Source organism: Panthera pardus, unplaced genomic scaffold (assembly GCF_024362965.1).
Source record: "Panthera pardus isolate Hobbes unplaced genomic scaffold, ASM2436296v1 HiC_scaffold_11, whole genome shotgun sequence".
Taxonomy (NCBI): domain Eukaryota; kingdom Metazoa; phylum Chordata; class Mammalia; order Carnivora; family Felidae; genus Panthera; species Panthera pardus.
In genome coordinates, this window is record NW_026526666.1 from 70,295,540 (window position 1) to 70,313,176 (window position 17,637).

The 17,637-nt window shown below is 36.0% G+C and overlaps 1 protein-coding gene across 2 annotated transcripts in view; it reads left to right on the plus strand.

Moving 5' to 3' along the window:
- The window catches only part of PIK3R3 (phosphoinositide-3-kinase regulatory subunit 3), a 129,773-nt gene that overhangs the window by 94,893 nt on the left and 17,243 nt on the right, over window positions 1–17,637 (plus strand). For both annotated transcript variants that reach the window (XM_019449447.2, XM_053895849.1), the window contains 2 exons: window positions 6,014–6,194; window positions 6,649–6,774. In XM_019449447.2, the coding sequence (XP_019304992.1) occupies window positions 6,014–6,194; window positions 6,649–6,774 (307 nt within the window). The remainder of the gene's footprint in view (window positions 1–6,013; window positions 6,195–6,648; window positions 6,775–17,637) is intronic.

Genomic DNA, 17,637 nt, shown 5'->3' on the forward strand with positions numbered 1-17,637 from the left:
AAAACTGAAGGATATGTGAGAACCAGCCAGAAAAGTGTTCTAGGAAGAGGGAACAGAAAATGCAAAGACGCTGAATTTTGGAAAGATTTGGTGGATCCAGTGAATACAAAGACTGCTGTGACTGGCTTACAGTGTGAACCATAGAGTGGTAGAAGATAAAGTTGAAAGTGGAAAGGAGACAGATGCACAGAGCCTTGTGAGCCATGGTAAGGAATTTTCTCCCTCCCTCTCTCTCTCTTTCTCTTTCTTTCTTCTTTTCGTTCTTTCTTTCTTTCTTTCTTTCTTTCTTTCTTTCTTTCTTTCTTTTTCTTTCTTTCTTTCTTTCTTTTTCTTTCTTTTCTTTCTATCTCCCTCCCTTTCTTTCTTTCTTTCTTTCTTTCTTCCTTATTTTCTTTCTTTTCTTTCTTTCTCTCTACCTCCCTCACTTCCTTTCTTTCTTTCTTTCTTTTTCTTTCTTTCTTCCTTCCTTCCTTCCTTCCTTCCTTCCTTCCTTCCTTCCTTCCTTTCTTCTTTCTTCCTTCCTTCCTTCCTTCCTTCTTTCCTTCCTTTCTTCTTCCTTCCTTCCTTCCTTCCTTTCTTCTTTCTTCCTTCCTTCCTTTCTTCTTTCTTTCTTTCTTTCTTTCTTTCTTTCTTTCTTCTTTCTTCCTTCCTTCCTTCCTTCCTTCCTTCCTTCCTTTCTTCCTTCTTCCTTCCTTCCTTCCTTCCTTCCTTGCTTCCTTCCTTCCTTCCTTCCTTCCTTCCTTCCTTTGTGGGAGTAGGGGAGGAGCAGAGAGAGAGAGAAGCCCAAGCAGGCTCCATGCTGTCAGCACAGAGCCCAACACAAGGCTCAGGCCCATCAACTGTGAGATCATGACCTGAAACCAACAGTCAGATGCTTAACCAACTGAGCCACCCAGGCACCCCTAATTTTATTTCTAAGTGAAAAAAAAAAAAAACACAACAGCAACCAAAAAATCAAACCCAAGAATGGTTTTTTAAGCAGGGGAATGATATGATGGAAAGATGGAATACACTATTAGCTGGGATAGTGGCTCTAGGAAAGGAGTTGAGGAATCAAAGTAAGAGGCAATATGGAGCTAAGAGCCAAGGGATTTAATAATAGAGTAGGTATGAGGTTGGGGTGGAGTAGTTAAAGATGATTCATTTGAGCCTGTTGGGCTTAGAATGAATGTGCCATTTATAGAAATAGGCAAGTCAGAAGCAGTTGTTTTATAGAGAACAGGGGAAAGATGTTGGTTTTTAGCTGCTCCAGAACTTCCAGAAAAAGTGTATCTAGAGTAGAGCTAGAAATGTAAGTTTAATGCTTAGAGGAGAGCATAGAACTAGAAAAAGATTCAGGTACCATCTCCATAGAATAAATGGGATTTTAAGGAAAGAATATATATAGGGAAGAAAAGGTAGAGGCTGAAGGCAAGTATTTTTAGAGACTGTGTTTACCAACAGGAAGGAGCTGAGGAAGAACAGTCTAAGAGGTTGAGGCAAAAGTGTAATGGGGCACCTGGGTAGCTCAGTTGGCTAACTGTCCAATTCTTGATCTCAGCTCAGGTCATGATCTCACAGTTCATGTGTTCAAGTCCTGCATTGGGCACTATGATGACAGTACAGAGCCTGGTTGGGATTCTGTCTCTTCCTCTGTCTGCCCCTCTCCTGCTCACTCTCTCTCTCTCTCTCAAAATAAGTAAATAAAAATTTAAAAAACTGTAATGTCATATAAGTAATGGGAGGACAAAATATTAAATGGGTAGGGAGAGAAAGTAGGGAGAGTAGAAATCTTAAGCCATTGCAAAGAATCTAAGCCTGGGGTGGAGGGAGGAGGCAGGCAGAGTCTGAATTTAATAAAAGTTGGTGACTCTCAAATGAGAGTGAAATCAGACTGTAAAGGGTAGGTGATAAGGAAATAAATAGAAGTTTTCCAATTTAGTAAACCATCGTAAATAGAATTCATTGTAGAAAATCTGGATAGTTAAATCTTTAGGAATTTGCTATATGCCAGGCATTAGGCCAGGTGGTAGAATACAAGAAGGGATAGCATAATTCTTCTGTATAAGAAGGGTATAGTGAGGGAGAGAGACATATAATTAAAAATTGACCATTATTTAGTTCCTTCATGTCCTCACTTTCTTCCCTCTCTGCTTAGAGTCCATGGTCTATTATTAAAATTAGCCTTATGAATATATCCTCAATAAACTTGCTCTTTTTTCCCCTCCGTTGTAGTTCCCTAACTGTATTCCTACACTTGTTAAATTCAACTCTTTATCTATTCCTTGCCTATACCTAAGTAGCTGAATGTGAAGAAAAATACACTATGCTCACTGGCTTCACTTAAAATTCATGACTATTAATCTTACATGGGCGTTTAGTACTGCTTAGCTGAATTTCTGCATCTCTGCAATCTGTTTGCTCTCTCACTTTCCTAGATGACAATTTTTCTCTCTCTCTCTCTCTCTTTTTTTTTTTTTTGAGAGAGAGAGAGGGCAAAAGTGAGAGAGGGAGAGGGAGAGAAAAAAGGGGCATACCTGAAGCGGAGCTCACCCAAAGTGGAGCTCAAGCTCACCCAGAGTGGGGCTCGTGCTCACCCAAAGCAGGGCTCGAACTCATGAACCGTGAAATCATGACCTGAGCCGAAGTCCGATTCTTAACCGACTGAGCCACTCAGGTGCCCCCCAAGATGACAATTTCACATATTCTTTTTTCTTTTTTTTTTTTCTTTGAACAACTCATTTTCCCCTTTCTACCTAAGGAAATTGCTTCCTGTTTCACTGGTAACATTGAAGTTGTCGGAAGATACCTAACTCCCCATTGGTCCTGTTGCCACAGCTATCAACATATTTGCATCTGAATGTGAATACCCTTTCTCCTGTTCCAGTGGATGACTGTTCAAGTTTTGTCCAAGATCCATCTCACTACTTGTGGGCCAAATCCCTCTATTCTTCTCAAGGACATACATTAGGAATTATCTTGTCGGTCCTCTTGGTGATCATCAGTTTTTATCTCTCTACTGAGCCATTCTCATCAGCATATAAATATGTGATACTATCTGCCATTTAAGAATAATAAAGAAGGAAAATTCCCTTGACCGTATCCCTTTCCAAATACTTCCCTATTTCTCTGCTCCCTGTTTACAGCAGTACTCCTCAAGACAGTTGTCTGTTGGCATTTCTTTTCCTTCTTATTTCATTCTCTTTAGTCCATTCTAGTCAGGCTTTCACCTTAGCATCCCATTGAAACCATTTTGTCCAGATCACTTAATGATCCCTTCTTTATCAAAACCTGTGATCATTTATCTGGTTGATCATTTTCTCTGGGTTGAAATGCTTTCTTAAAAATGTACCATGCTGGGGCGCCTGAGTAGCTCAGTCTGTTAAGGTCTGACTTTTGGTTTTGGCTTGCTCATGATCTTGTTTATGGACAGTGTGGGGTCTGCTTGAGATTCTCTCTCTCTCTCTCTCTCTCTCTCTCTCTCTGCCCCTCCCCCACTCACCCTGTCTCTTTCAAAATAATATATATGATATATATATAATATATATATCACATGATATATATCACATATATATGATATATATCATATATATCATATGATATATATCACATATATATGATATATATATCACATGATATATATTATATATATATATATCATGTTCTTAGTTCTCCTTTTACTTTATTAATTGCTCTCTCTTGGTTTCTTTTGCTGGTTCTTCCTCATCTTCCTAACTGCTAACCATTGGTGAACCCCAGGACTTAGACCTTGGACCTCTTCTCTTATTTGACTGTACTCATTTCAAATAACATCTGTAGACTGACAGCTCTTGATTCTATAACTCTAGCCCAGACCTTTCTCCTGAACTTCAGATTCTTCAAATAGGTTGCTGGATTGTCTACTCTTGTACATTCATTAGGCATCTCAATCTTAACATGTCTAAAAGCAAAATATTTTTCCCCTTTAAACATGTTCTTTTTATACAGCCTTCTTCATTTTGATAAATAACAATTCCATTCTTCTAATTGCTTAAGATAAAAAACTTGAAATCATCTTTATGTTGTTTCTCTCTCTTCTACCCATCTATGTCTATGCCATCAGCATGTCTGGTAGGCTCTCTCTTCAAAATATATTCCGAGTCCCACCATTTCTCACTATATTTTCTTTGTTCAGGATGGATGCCGTCTCTCTTGCCTAGATTATTTTAATAGTCTCCCAACTGATCTTTCTACTTCTACACCTGCTCATTTTGAATGGTTTCTTCTCACTCCAGCAGCTAGAGTGAGCCTTTTAAAATACATGAGAGATGGTATCATTTGGCTCAGAATCCTCTTGTGTTTTCCCATCTTATTCAGTAAAAGTCAATACCCTTAAGATGGCTTACAGGTTGTTACATGATATGAGCTCCTTTTACATCTCTTACTTCTCTCCTACTAGTATTCTCCCTTTTGCTCATTCAGCCCCAGTGTCATGGGCCTCCTTGCTGTTCCTTGAACATGCCAAACATGCTTCTACCTCGGGGGCTCTGCACTTGCTGTTCCCTCTGCTTGGACCCTTATATACCTGCTGTGCTAGTTCCCTCACTTCATTTAGGACTCTGCTTAAATGTCACCTGAATAGAGCGGTTTTCTTTGTGCAATATATATAAAAAAGAAATCCCTGCACCCCCAGAACTATCTCTTGCCTTTACTCTGCTTTATTTTTTTCCGTAGGACGTATTACCATTTGATATATCTAGCTGTTTGTTGTTATATTCTATCTTAATGAGAAATTCTTCATCTTCTTTATAAACTTAAAGATAGAAATACGTTCCTCATGCTCCTAAATTGGAAGTCTGGCTTGTTCATCATTATATGCACTGTACCTTGTACAGTTCCTGGCATATAGCAGATATTCAAAATTTTTGAACAAATGAGTGCCTTTTTTACTTTTCTCTAGAGAGACCAGGTTGTATTTATTGTGAATATATGTGTGGGTGTACACACCTGTAGTAACTACATAAGATTAGGTGGTCCTTCCGATACGTATTTTGTAGGAATAGTTCTTCATCCATCTAAATCTTGACTTTCTATAAGCATTATTAAATCAATCCATAGATTGAACCTATTGTGTTTGACCTTTCATTTGTCAATGAGGCATTGACAAATCCCAGTGTCTCTTTTATCATGTGTAATAGCATGGCAGAAAGAGATGTAGAGACATATTTTCCCCCCATTAAGTCCGCATGTATTATAAGAAGAGTTGAGTGGGAATGGTGCAGTGTTTTGCTTGATAGAATGAATCAACCTGCTGTGGTTTGATTATACTGTGTGGGACTTGGAAAACACTGCCATTTTAAGCTTTGGTTATATATTATCTTTAAGGAAACATTGGATATGACTCAGTAAACAAAAGTGGTCTAAACTATTTAAGAGTCAAATTACCCCATTCTAATATAAACGATTCTTCAAAAGCTATACCTTATAAAACAGTTGAATGACAATTGAATCATTTACTTATTGTGATGGTTTAAATAAATAGTCACTTCCAAGAATTATAAGCAAATATAAAAGACAAAATAATGCAAGGTACTAGATTAAATTACTCAGTTATAAATCATTCAAGGAGCTTAATTATGTTTGGGCATTCACAATAAAACCTTGAATGTGTTGGTGATTTCTGTGTGACAAATGTTTATCATCCCCCTTCATACAGAAATTGCTTCTGCTTCCCTTCAAAGACACACAATCACATATCTTTAGGTCCTAAAGAGATTATCTCTGTTCTTCCTGAAAAAATATTAATCGAATTTAAATTTAAAAATTCATTCAGAAAATAAACAAAAGATATAATTTACTTTTGTTTTAGTTATTTCTCTGGTCAGGTATATTGACCTTTAGTAACCAAGATATTTTATAGACAAAAGAAATAGTTGTTAAAATGATAAGATATTGTATGTACTTTTACACACATAATTATATGGAAATATATATGAAAATAGTACTTTGATAGAATTTTTGGAAAAAAAATCTACAGTTGTTGTTTTGTTCACAGGAAGGGAGGCAATAATAAGTTAATAAAGATCTATCATCGAGATGGTAAATACGGCTTTTCTGATCCTCTGACATTTAATTCTGTGGTGGAGCTCATTAACCACTATCATCATGAATCTCTTGCTCAGTACAATCCCAAACTTGATGTGAAGCTCATGTACCCAGTGTCCAGATACCAACAGGTATGATTAGTTCTTGATAGTTATTCAACAAGTCATTTTTAACATCATTTCATTTTAATTTACCAGGCTTATCAGTTTAAAAAAAGAAAAAAAAAAAAAGAAATGTAGTCATTTTAAATTTCCTACTTAATATGTAAGGTATTTTTGGAACTTATTCTGTGGCTACTATTCCTTAATAGCTGGTTGCATGTATTTACTAACTTTATATAAAAATACTTCTGTTTGTTTCCTATTTATACTTCATTTCTTAATTTTTAAAATATTAACTATTTTGATATAATCTAAAGGCTGATAATAGTGTTAACAAAAGAATTTAGTGCTTTTGGATGCTTGATATTAATACAGTGACTTAAACTTATAGTAGAAATGCAATTTAAAAATAAATAGGTGTGGAAAAATTCATGTGTCAGAATTCTTAACATTCTTTATTTCTTTTTTTTTTTTAACTGTATAGGATCAATTGGTAAAAGAAGATAACATTGATGCAGTAGGTAAAAAACTCCAAGAGTACCACTCTCAGTATCAGGAAAAGAGTAAGGAGTATGACAGGCTATATGAGGAATATACCAGAACATCACAGGTTAGTATATTTTTGTTGGTTAGCCCAGCAAGTATGCAATGTTATAGTTACATTAGATTTTCTGTAATTCACCTGACAATCTTTAGCTGTTTTAATATCTTACACAACCTTTTTGAGACTTTGGAGTGATACAAATTCTTCTCTCATTTGTAAATCACTTTCTTATTGGTTAAGGGCATAATTTTTTTTCAGTTAGTATTAACTAGGATAAGGTTTGACTGCAGGTGATAAAAAATAACAAAATAGCAAAGGCTTCAGATAGAAATTTATTTTTCTGTCATGTATAGGCAGTGCCAAGGATATTATGTCAACTCCACAGTCATTAGGGGTTAGGGTTCTTCTGTTTTGATGCTTTGCTATCTGTAGAAGTTGGCTTACTCCAGTATCAGTCATCACAACAATATTGTAGCAAACAAGAAGGAAGAATAGAAACAGAAAGCACTTTCCTGTTTTTAAGGCTACTTCCTAGAAGAAGTACACACTGCTTCTACTTTCATCCTACTGGCAAGGCAGCTGCAGGTCACAACGCTGTAGTGGAGGTGAAGAAAGCTAGTTATTTGGTCAGGTGTGCCCGACTAACATTTGAGAGTTTTCTGAGGAAGAAGGAACTAATGTAATTATGAGACCACTGGTAGTCTTTTGTTTGTTTGTTTGTTTATTTTATTTATTTTTAAAATTTATTTTGAGAGAGAGAGAGAGAGAAAATGCCATGAGCTGGGAAGGGGTAGAGAGAGAATCCTCTATCACTGCAGAGCCTGACTCGGGGCTCGAACTCCCAAACCATGAGATCATGACTTGAGCCGAAATCAAGAATCAGATGCCCAAGCAACTGAGCTACCCAGACGCCCAAGACCACTACTAGTCTTAACCACACAGTTTCTGGATCATAAAGCTTAATAATATTTCTTTTATCTTATATATGTGATAGAACAAAATTCTGAAGAGTAATCTAGTTCTTTTCCTAGATCTGTTTTTTCCTAGTTCTTTTCCTAGAAATGTTTTTGATTTTTTTTAGTTACATTTGGATTGGCTTAATTTGCCCTAAGTTATTATATAATATATAAAAGGTGCTAGGAATTTTTATGAAGGTGCAAGTCTTCAGGGGAGTTTATCCATTGCAGTATTTGGGTCATTGGTGGCCTAAGAAAATATATCTAACTGGGTTTCTTATGCACATTCTTTTGAAACACAGGTTATTTGAACGTCAAATAACTTACAGAAGCTTTAGTCTATGTTGATTAGTCCATGTTATGGTGGCATTAGTCCATTCTACTAAATTCATAGTGAATCCTCAGTGCAGTAATAACTTGCCTGAGTCCTTTATCGAACATAACAGTAAGTGGGTTTTTTCTAGTGTTTGTTTTCTATTGTGTTATTATTACTGCTCTTTATTATTTCCTTTTTATTTTTATTTTTGCTTTCAATTTAATTTGCTCTTCTTTTACTAGCTTGAGGTGAATTTTGTTCACTGGCTTTAAAACTTTTTTTTTTTACAGTTATTTATTCATTCATTCATTTATTTATTTTGAGAGAGGGAGAGAGCACGAGTGAGTGAGGGACAGAGAGGCAGAGAGAGTACGGAGCCCCGAAGTGGGGCTCAAGTTCCCCCAAAGCAGGGCTGCCGCTCACCTGAAGTGGGTGAACCGCGAGATCATGACCTGAGCCGAGGTCGGATGCTTAACTGACTGAGCCATCCAGGTGCCCCCAAAACTTTATTTTCTAATATAAGCACTTAAAGCTATAAATTTCCTTCTAAGCATTGCTATAGGTACATCCTACAAATTTTGTTATACTGTTATTTTCCTTATTCAGTTTTAAATATTTTCTAATTTCCCTTGTGATTTCTTCTTTGGCCATATGTTCTTCAATTTCTAAATATTTGAGGCTTCTCTAGATATATTACTTCTAGTATATCTTCTAATTCATTGTAGTCAGTGAACATATTCATTAAGGTTATGGTGTTTTGAAATTTATTGACTTACGACCTAGTTAATCTGCCTTATCTTAGTAAACTTGTGCACTGACAAAGACTAGTAAAGTTGTTGGGATAGTGCCCTTGTAGTTGTTGGTGTAGTCCTCTCCAAGTATCAGTTTGGTCAAGGTGATTCATAGTGTCATTCAGATATTCCATATCTTTACTGAATTTTCTTTTTTGCCTGTACTTTCAGTTAATTAGAAGGAATCTTAAAGTCTCTACTTACAATTGTAGGTTTGTCTATTTATCTTTTTAGTTTTGTTAGCTTTTGCTTTATGTGTATTGAAATTCTATTAAGTGCTTACGTATTTATAGTAAATTTTTTCCTTTATCAATATGAAATGTTCCTCTTTATATCTGGTAATCCTCCTGGTCTTAAAGTCTACTTTTTCTAATATATCCCCATCAGCTTTCATATACTTGTTATTTTCAGGATATATCTCTTTCTGTCCTTTTATTTTCCATCTGTTTGTGTCTATATTATAGTTAAAGTGCATCTCTTATAGATAATAATATATAGTTGGGTATGGCTTTGTAAAAAATCCAGCCTGACAATTTCTGCCTTTTAATTGGAGTGTGTAATCCATTTGTATGTCTTATAATTATTGGTATGGTTGGGTTTATGTTTACTTTTTTGCTATTTGTTTTCTATTTGCTTTATCTGTTTTTTGTTCCTCAACAACTCTTTCACGGTTGTCTTTTGGGTCAAACATTTTTTTTTTTTAATGTCTATTTTTGAGAGAGAGCATGAGCAGGGGAGGGGCAGAGAGAGAGACACACACACACAGAATCTGAAGCAGACTCCAGGCTCTGAGCTGTCAGCACAGAGCCTGATGCGGGGCTCGAACCCACAAACTGTGAGATCATGACCTGAGCCGAAGTTGGACACTTAATTGACTGAGTCACCCAGGCACCCCTGGGTCAAACATTTTTTAGTATTCCATTTTGATTCCTCATCTGGCTTTTTTGCTATGACTGTCTTTTTTTTTTCCCCCATAGGAAGTTGTTCTAAGGATTACAGCATGCATTCTTAATCATAGTTATTTAACTTCATATCGTGTCATGTAGCATATAAATATAATAACCCTGTTTTATATCATTCTGTTTTTATCTCTTATTGTTATCATATATTTTATATTTACCTATGTTACCCCCCCATAATTCATTCTTGTTATATTTGCCTATTCTAAGTACCTTATATAAATGAAATCATATAATAATTGTTCTTTGGCTTACTTCACTAATTACAATGTTTTCAAGGAAAATACATGTTGTAGCATATATCAAAATGTCACTTTTTATGGCTGAATGATATTGCATTTGAAGGGAAATATGGCATTTTGTTTATCCATTCATCTGTTGATGGCATTGGGTCATTTTCCAGTTTCCAGCCATTGTGAATAATCCTGCTTATGAACCTGCTGTGCAAATAACTGTTCAAGTCTCTGCTTTCATTTCTTTTGGATATATACCTAGGAGTGGAATTGCTGGATCATATGGTACTATGTTTAACCTTTTAAGAAACTGACAAACTGTTTTCCACGCTGGCAAAACTATTTTACATTCCTGCCATTAATGCATGAAGATTCCAGTTTTTCCACATTCTAAGACTTATTACTATTTTTTTTTATCTTTAATTTTTTATAGCCACCCTAGTAGTCATGAAGTAATATTGTTTTTGTTATTGTTGAGTTTTAGGAGTTTTTTTTTTTTAAAGGAATTTCTTTTTTTTTTTATGTTTATTTATTTTGAGAGAGAATGTGAGTGGGGGAGGGGCACAGAGAGAGGGAGACAGAGAGAATCCCAAGCAGGTTCCACGCTAAGTGCAAAGCCGGATGTGAGACTCAAACTCGTGAACCATGAGATCATGACCTGAGCCGAAACCAAGAGTCAGCTGCTTAACCGACTGAACCACCGAGGCACCCCCGTTGGAGCTTTTTTTTTAAATCCCTTATCAGATCTATGATTATCAGATATTTTCCCCATTTTGTAGGTTGTTGTTTTGCTTTTTTAATATCATCCTTTGATGTGCAAATGTTCTTAATTTTGATTAAGTCCAATTTTTTTCTTTTGTTGCCTATGCTTTTGTTATCATATTCATGAAGTTGTTGCCAAATCCAATGTCATATTTTCTCCAGTGTCTACTTCTAAGAGTTTATTGTTTTTACTCTTAAATTTAGGTCTTTGATCCATTTTGAGTTAACTTTTATATGTGATGTGAGTTAAGGTCCCAGCTTTATTGTTGTACATGTGAAAATACATTTTCCCTGCACTGTGGTCCCAACACCATTTCTCCATTGAATGGTCTTGCGATATTTACTGAATTGAGACATAGATCATAGGTGTGAGGGTTTATTTTTGGGCTTCCTATTGCACTCTCTTGGTCTGCATGTCTATCCTTATGTCGTTACCATATTCAAAATATGTTAAACTATTAACATAGCTTCTTAATAAGCTTTGAAATCAGCAGGTGTGAATCTTCCAACTTCGTTCTTTTTCAAGATTGTTTTGGCTATTCTAGGTCCCTTTCAATTCCATATGAATTTGAGGTTGAGTTTTTCTGTTTCTAAAAAAAATGCAGTTGGGATTTTGATAGAGATTGCATTGAATCTGTATATTATTTTGGGTAAGTATTGTTATCTTAACAATATTAAGTCTTCCAATCCATGAACAAGGAGATGTCTTTCCATTTATGTATGTCTTCTTTAATTTCTTTCAGTATTGTTTTATAGTTTTCAGTGTATGAGTTTCTTACCTCCTTGGTTAAATTTATTCCTAAATATTTTATTCTTTTTGATGCTGTTGTTGATGGGATTATATCCTTACTTTCCCTGCTAGTATATAGAATACAGAATATTCTATACACAGTTGCTAGTGTATAGAATACAGTTGATTTTGTGTGTTGATTTTGTATTCTGCAACTTTGCTAAATTTATTAGCTCTAACAGTTTTTGATGGATTCTTTAGGATTTTGTACCTATAAGATAATGTCATTTGAGATAATTTTACTTCTTCCTCTCCAATATGAATGTCCTGTATTTTTTTTTTAATTTTTTAATGTTTATTTATTTGTGAGAGAGAGAGTGAGCGAGCGACAGAGTGTGAGTGGGGGAGGGGAAGAGAGAGAGGGAGACACAGAATTCGAAGCAGGCTCCAGGCTCTGAGCTGTCAGCACAGAGCCCGACGCAGGGCCTGAACCCACAAACCATGAGATCATGACCCGAGCCGAAGTCAGACACTCAACTGACTGAGCCACCCAGATGCCCCATGAATGTCCCATATTTCTTTTCATTGCCTAATTGCTTTGGCTAGAACTTTAAGTACTTTGTTAAATAAAAGTGGAGAAAGTGGATGGATATCCTTGTCTCGTTCATGACTTAGGAGAAAGTTAGCCCATTTCACCATTGAGTATGATGTTAAGCTTGTGTTTTTTATATATAGCTGTATTAGTTTCCTAGGTCTGTTGTAACAAAGTACAACACACAAGAGGTACCTGGGTGGCTCAGTCGGTTGAGCATCTAACTTCAGCTCAGGTCATGATCTCGTGGTTCGTGGGTTTGAGCACCGCGTTGGGCTCTGTGCTGACAGCTCAGAGCCTAGAGCCTGCTTTGGATTCTGTCTCCCTCTCTCTCTGCCCCTCCCCCACTCACTCTGTGTCTCCCAAGGATGAATAAACATTAAAAGAATTTTTTTTTAAAAAACCCAAAAAACAAAAACAAAGTACAACAAACTGGGTGTCCTAAAACAACAGAAATTTATTGTTTCACTGTTCTAGGGACTCCAAGTCCAAAATCAAGGTGTTGGTAGGGCCCTCTCTTTCTGGAGGCTCTGGGGAAGACCATTCCTTGTTTTTCTTAGCTTCTGTTGGTTGCTGGCAGTCCTTGGCATTCTTTGGGTTGGACATACCACTTCTGTTTATGCCTTCATTATCAGTAGTATTCTCCCTCTGTGTCTCTGCTTTCTTTTTTATAAGGATACTAACCAGTCATTGGATTAGGGCCCATCCACTTCCAGTATCACCTCATCATAATTCACTAAAGACTCTCTTTCCTAGTAAGATCACATTCCAAGGTCCTGAGGATTAGGACTGATCATATCTTATGTGGGAACACAATTCAATCTATAACAATGGCCTTTATATGATGAAGAAGTTTCCTTTTATTTCTAGTTTATGGTTTTTATCATGCAAGGATGTTGGATTTTGTCAGATGTTTTGTCTGCATCAATTAAGATGATCGTGGTTTGTTTTTTTTTTCCTTCAGCCTATTAATGTTGTGTATTGACTGATTTTCGTATGTTGAACCACCCTTGCATTCCTGGGATAAATTCCATGTGGTAATCGTATACAGTTAAAGTCCTTTCAATACACTGCTAAATTTAGTTGACTAGTATTTTGTTGAGGATTTTTGCATCTGTATTCAAAAGGCATGTTGTTCTGTAGTTTTCTTGCAGTCTCTTGATTTAGCTTCAGGATCAGAGTAATGATGGCCTTGTGAATGAGTTAGCAAGTGTTCCTTCCTCCTTCTAGTTTTTGGGAAGGGTTGGTGTTAATTCTTCTTTAAATGTTTGGTAAACTTCACTAGTGAAGCTATCTGATCCTGGGCTTTCCTTTGTTGGGAAGTTTTTGTTTACTGCTTCAATTTTCTTATTGATTATTGGTCTATTTAGATTTTCTTTTTGAGTCAGTTTTGGTAGTTGTGTGTTTCTAGGAATTTGTCCATTTCATCTAGGTTATCCAGTCTATTGGCATAAATTTTATGCAGCATTCTCTTAACAATTTTTATTTCTGTAAAGTGGGTAGTATGGCCCCCTTTAAACTTAACAATTTAGTAATTTGAGTCTTTTTTTCCCCTTAATCTAACTAAAGGTTTGTCAATTTTGGTGATCTTGTTAAAGAACCACTTTTTAGTTTTGTCGATTTTCTCTATTTTTCTATTTTCTATTTCATTTACCTTTTTAATCTTTATTATTTCCTTCTGCTAGCTTTGGGTTTAGTTTGCTCTTCTTTTTCTAGTTGAAGGATAGTACTGCTTGAATATAGACTTCTTGGTTGACAGTTTTTTTTCTTTTAAGATTTCTATGCCATCCCACCGCCTTCTGGCCTCCATGGTTTCTGACAGGAAAACAGCTATTAATTTTATTGAAGATCTTTGTACATGACACATTTCTTCTCTCTTGCTTCTTTCAAGATTCTCTTTTGACAATTTGACTATAATGTGAAATACATGTTTCTTATATCTTTGTCTATAGTTTATAGTTATCTGTGGAAGGTGTAGTCAGCAGGGAGCTATTCTAGTATAACCGTAACTCACGGTTTCCTGTTTGACCCTAGTATTTATATTATTGATTTTTCCAGCCTCATAGCCACTGATCTTATTTCCAGGGTAGTGTCCATGGTGGGCAGTGTTAAGGTAGATACTGCAACTGGATCTTCAGGGTATTAGGGGATACTACCCTATGAGGATTACAGATTAGGAATGAGCTATAGTACTGACTGGGAAAAGGTATGGGATTACAGCCAGAAATGCTGTAATGGTCTATTTTCCTATATGAGAAGTTTACTTCCATTTTATTTTCAGGTTGAATTTTATTAATTAGTTATTCAGAATGATCTTAATACTTTTTCTTTCTTCATGATACTTGAGCTATATCTCTGGTGTGCCTGTGTGTGTATGCTTTTTTTACCCTGCTAATTTCATTTTCTCTCTGTATTCCTTTAGCTTTTCCAGATGAATTATCTGTGATGAGGCCAGTGTTTGGGGTAGAATGGGGAAAAAGTTACTGAAGCCTCTTTAGATTGAATCAACATAAGTGGGCAACATTAGGGGATGGTGAAATGATCATACATATAATAGAACATTATACAACTATTAAAATAGGTTTTCAGAAATTATTTTAACTTTGATTTTTAAAAAGTACAAAGGTTATATAAATATGTATGCTAAATTCAATATAGATTATTGCTGAATTATTAAATTCAGTATAAATTATTGCTGAATTATTATTATGAATTATTGCATACAGAATAAAAGTCCTGATTTCTTGGAGTCAACTGCTGCTAACTATGTGCTTTTTAGGAATTCCTAATGACCTGAGAAATGCTTATGATATAGTTGCAGGCAAAGGAAACAGCATGTAGAAGTGTGTGAACAGTGATTTCAGCTGTGGGTGTACTCACTAATCTGAAGGAAAACTTTATAAAAATATGCTGGAATGTTTGGGGTGATAGAATTAACAGGATTTGGGAAAACTACAGTTAAAAACAGAAAGGAGGAAATAATAGAAATAATATACACATTAATAACAATAATATATATAACAAAAATGACCTTTTTTAAAAAAACAAAATGATATGCAGTTATTCTATTACCATCAAAAAAATGAGGTAAGGTCTATATTTACTGATTCTGAGTGATTTCTAAGATACATTAAGTAAAAAAAGCAAGGTAGGAAAAAAATGTATGTGGTATACTATCATTTATTGTTAAAATATATCATGACTAATGTATTCAGTAAATGTTTTTGGATGTATAGTCCCCCCACCCCACCTTTTTTTTTTTTTTTTCCTGATTCCCTGTTTCCATTTCTTTCTATCCTTTTGTCATTCATTCATTCATTCATTCTGTCTCTCTCTCTCTCTCTCTCAAATATAGTTGGGGTTGCCATTATCTCCATCTTATAGATGGGAACTTAAAGCATAGAAAGACTCTCTTAAGGGACATAACCAGTTTTTAACATTACCAAGATTAGATTATAAATCTCCTAAATTCAAACTCAGTTCCTTTGTAGCATCTAGGCATGATACTGTGCTTGACTCTAGAAGCACAGAGGGAGAGATGAGACTCTGTTCTACACAAGGTTGAAGTACTCTGACAGCATTTGTCAAACACAATGTACATTAGCCAAAAAGGCATGTTTTGATCCCTTTTCTCTCCATCAAACAAAACATTGATGGATGACTATATTTGTGTATGTATATTTATTTAAAGGGCAACATATAACACTGTTTAATCTCACAAAGAATATTGAGTGAAGGAATACATATACGTATTCTATGGGTCTATTCATAGAAGGTACAAAACAAGGTAAACGTTAACTTTTTGATTTTGGTTGGGAACATAAAGTGGTAAAATCATAAAGAATAACAAGGAAATGATCCTCATAAAGGGCAGGATAGTGTTATTACCAAGGTGGGGGAAGTAGAGTGGGCAGAGACAGGGAGTTATGATCCAGAAAGGATACATAAGGAATTTCTGGGGTTGCTGGTAGTGAATGTTCATTTTATAATAATTTGTTAAGCTCTGCATTTTTTTTATGCACTTACATTATCTCATACTAAAAAATTGGTAAACATTGAAAACACATGGCTGTATGCAAAAACAATACGATTATTTCTGTAGATAAGAGGTGGAACAGAAAACCATAATAAAAATTATAAATGGAATTTGCAGATCTGGAAATAAGCAGAGACAACTGAGAACGGAGAGTTTGACCTCCCTGGTGGTTCCTTCTTGGTCATCTTTGCTGATTTCTCATCTTTGACCTTGGGCCTTTTCTTTTTTCTGGTTATTTATTCACTGTCTGGTGATCTCAAACAGCCTCATGGCTTTACATATGATCTATATGCTGGTAACTCCCAAATTTATGTCTCTGCTTCTTCTAACTTCTCTTAATTGTAGACTCATATATATCCAATTGCCTTTCCAACAGCTCCATTTGGATGTTTAATAGATATCTCTCAGACTTAACATGTCAAACTGAATTCATGAACAAAGTTGAACTCAGGGCTGTTCTATCCTTTGCCTTACCTGTCGGAGTTGAGAGAAGTCATGTCCTCTCTTAGGTAAAAAGCCTTGAAGCCATCCCAGACTCTTTCTTGTACACCTTCCATCAAATCCAGTAAAAATTTCTGTTGACTTTACCTTTAGCATATAGCCAGAATGCAACCCCTTCTCCTCACATCCACTGCTGATACCTTGATCTAAGTCACTATCATTTCTTACTTTGATTTACCCCAGAAACCTCCTAACTGATCTTCTTGCCCTTATCCATGCTTCACTCTCCCTGATCAATTCTCAACAGAGCAGCTAGGAGATGCAGGTGTGCCCTGCATTTTGCAAGTTCTCATTACACCACTTGGCTTTTATGAAAGACCTACATTAGTACTTGTTTTCACTAACTGAAATAAATCTGAAGAGTTCTGCTTTTACAAAAAAAGGCAAAAAGTGACAATAGCATTCAGAGTTTGTTTTGCATCAAGCTGTTACAAAGGCAGTGTGCACCCCAAGCAGTGGGAATGGTGCTGCCAAGTTGCCTCCCCGGGAACTACACTCAGCATCTCAGCATCAAGCCGCTGTAGCTTTGAACTGTGTCTGTGAGCATCTGTGCTTCTCTCCATTTACTTTGTGCACCTGTTAGTAAGATGTATCCTAAGGTATTCGGAAAAAAAAAGCCCAAGAGAAGTTATTTTTGAGTTTGGGAACACTGCAAAAATTTTTTCCATGTAAATTAATGTTAATTGTTTCTTTGCTTTATGCCATTTTGGCTTGTGAAAGGTTTCATAGGAACTCTATGTAGGGGAAACCTATACTTGTAAAACCTAGGTAGGATCACAGTACTCCTTTAACACCTGTCTGTGGTTCCACGGTTTACACATAGGAAAGCCAGAGTGCTTTCTACAGTGCCCAGCATAATCTGTGCTCCTCTTCCTCTCTGGCCTCATTACTTCTCTCTTCTTCTCCAACCATGCTATCCTCTTTGGTGTTCTTCGAATATACTAGACCTGCTTCCTACCTTTGAGTGTTTTACTGGCCACTTCCTTGCCTGAAACACTCCCCCACTGCACCGCCTGCCCAGATAGTCAGCTGGCTAACCCCCTCCCCTCCTTC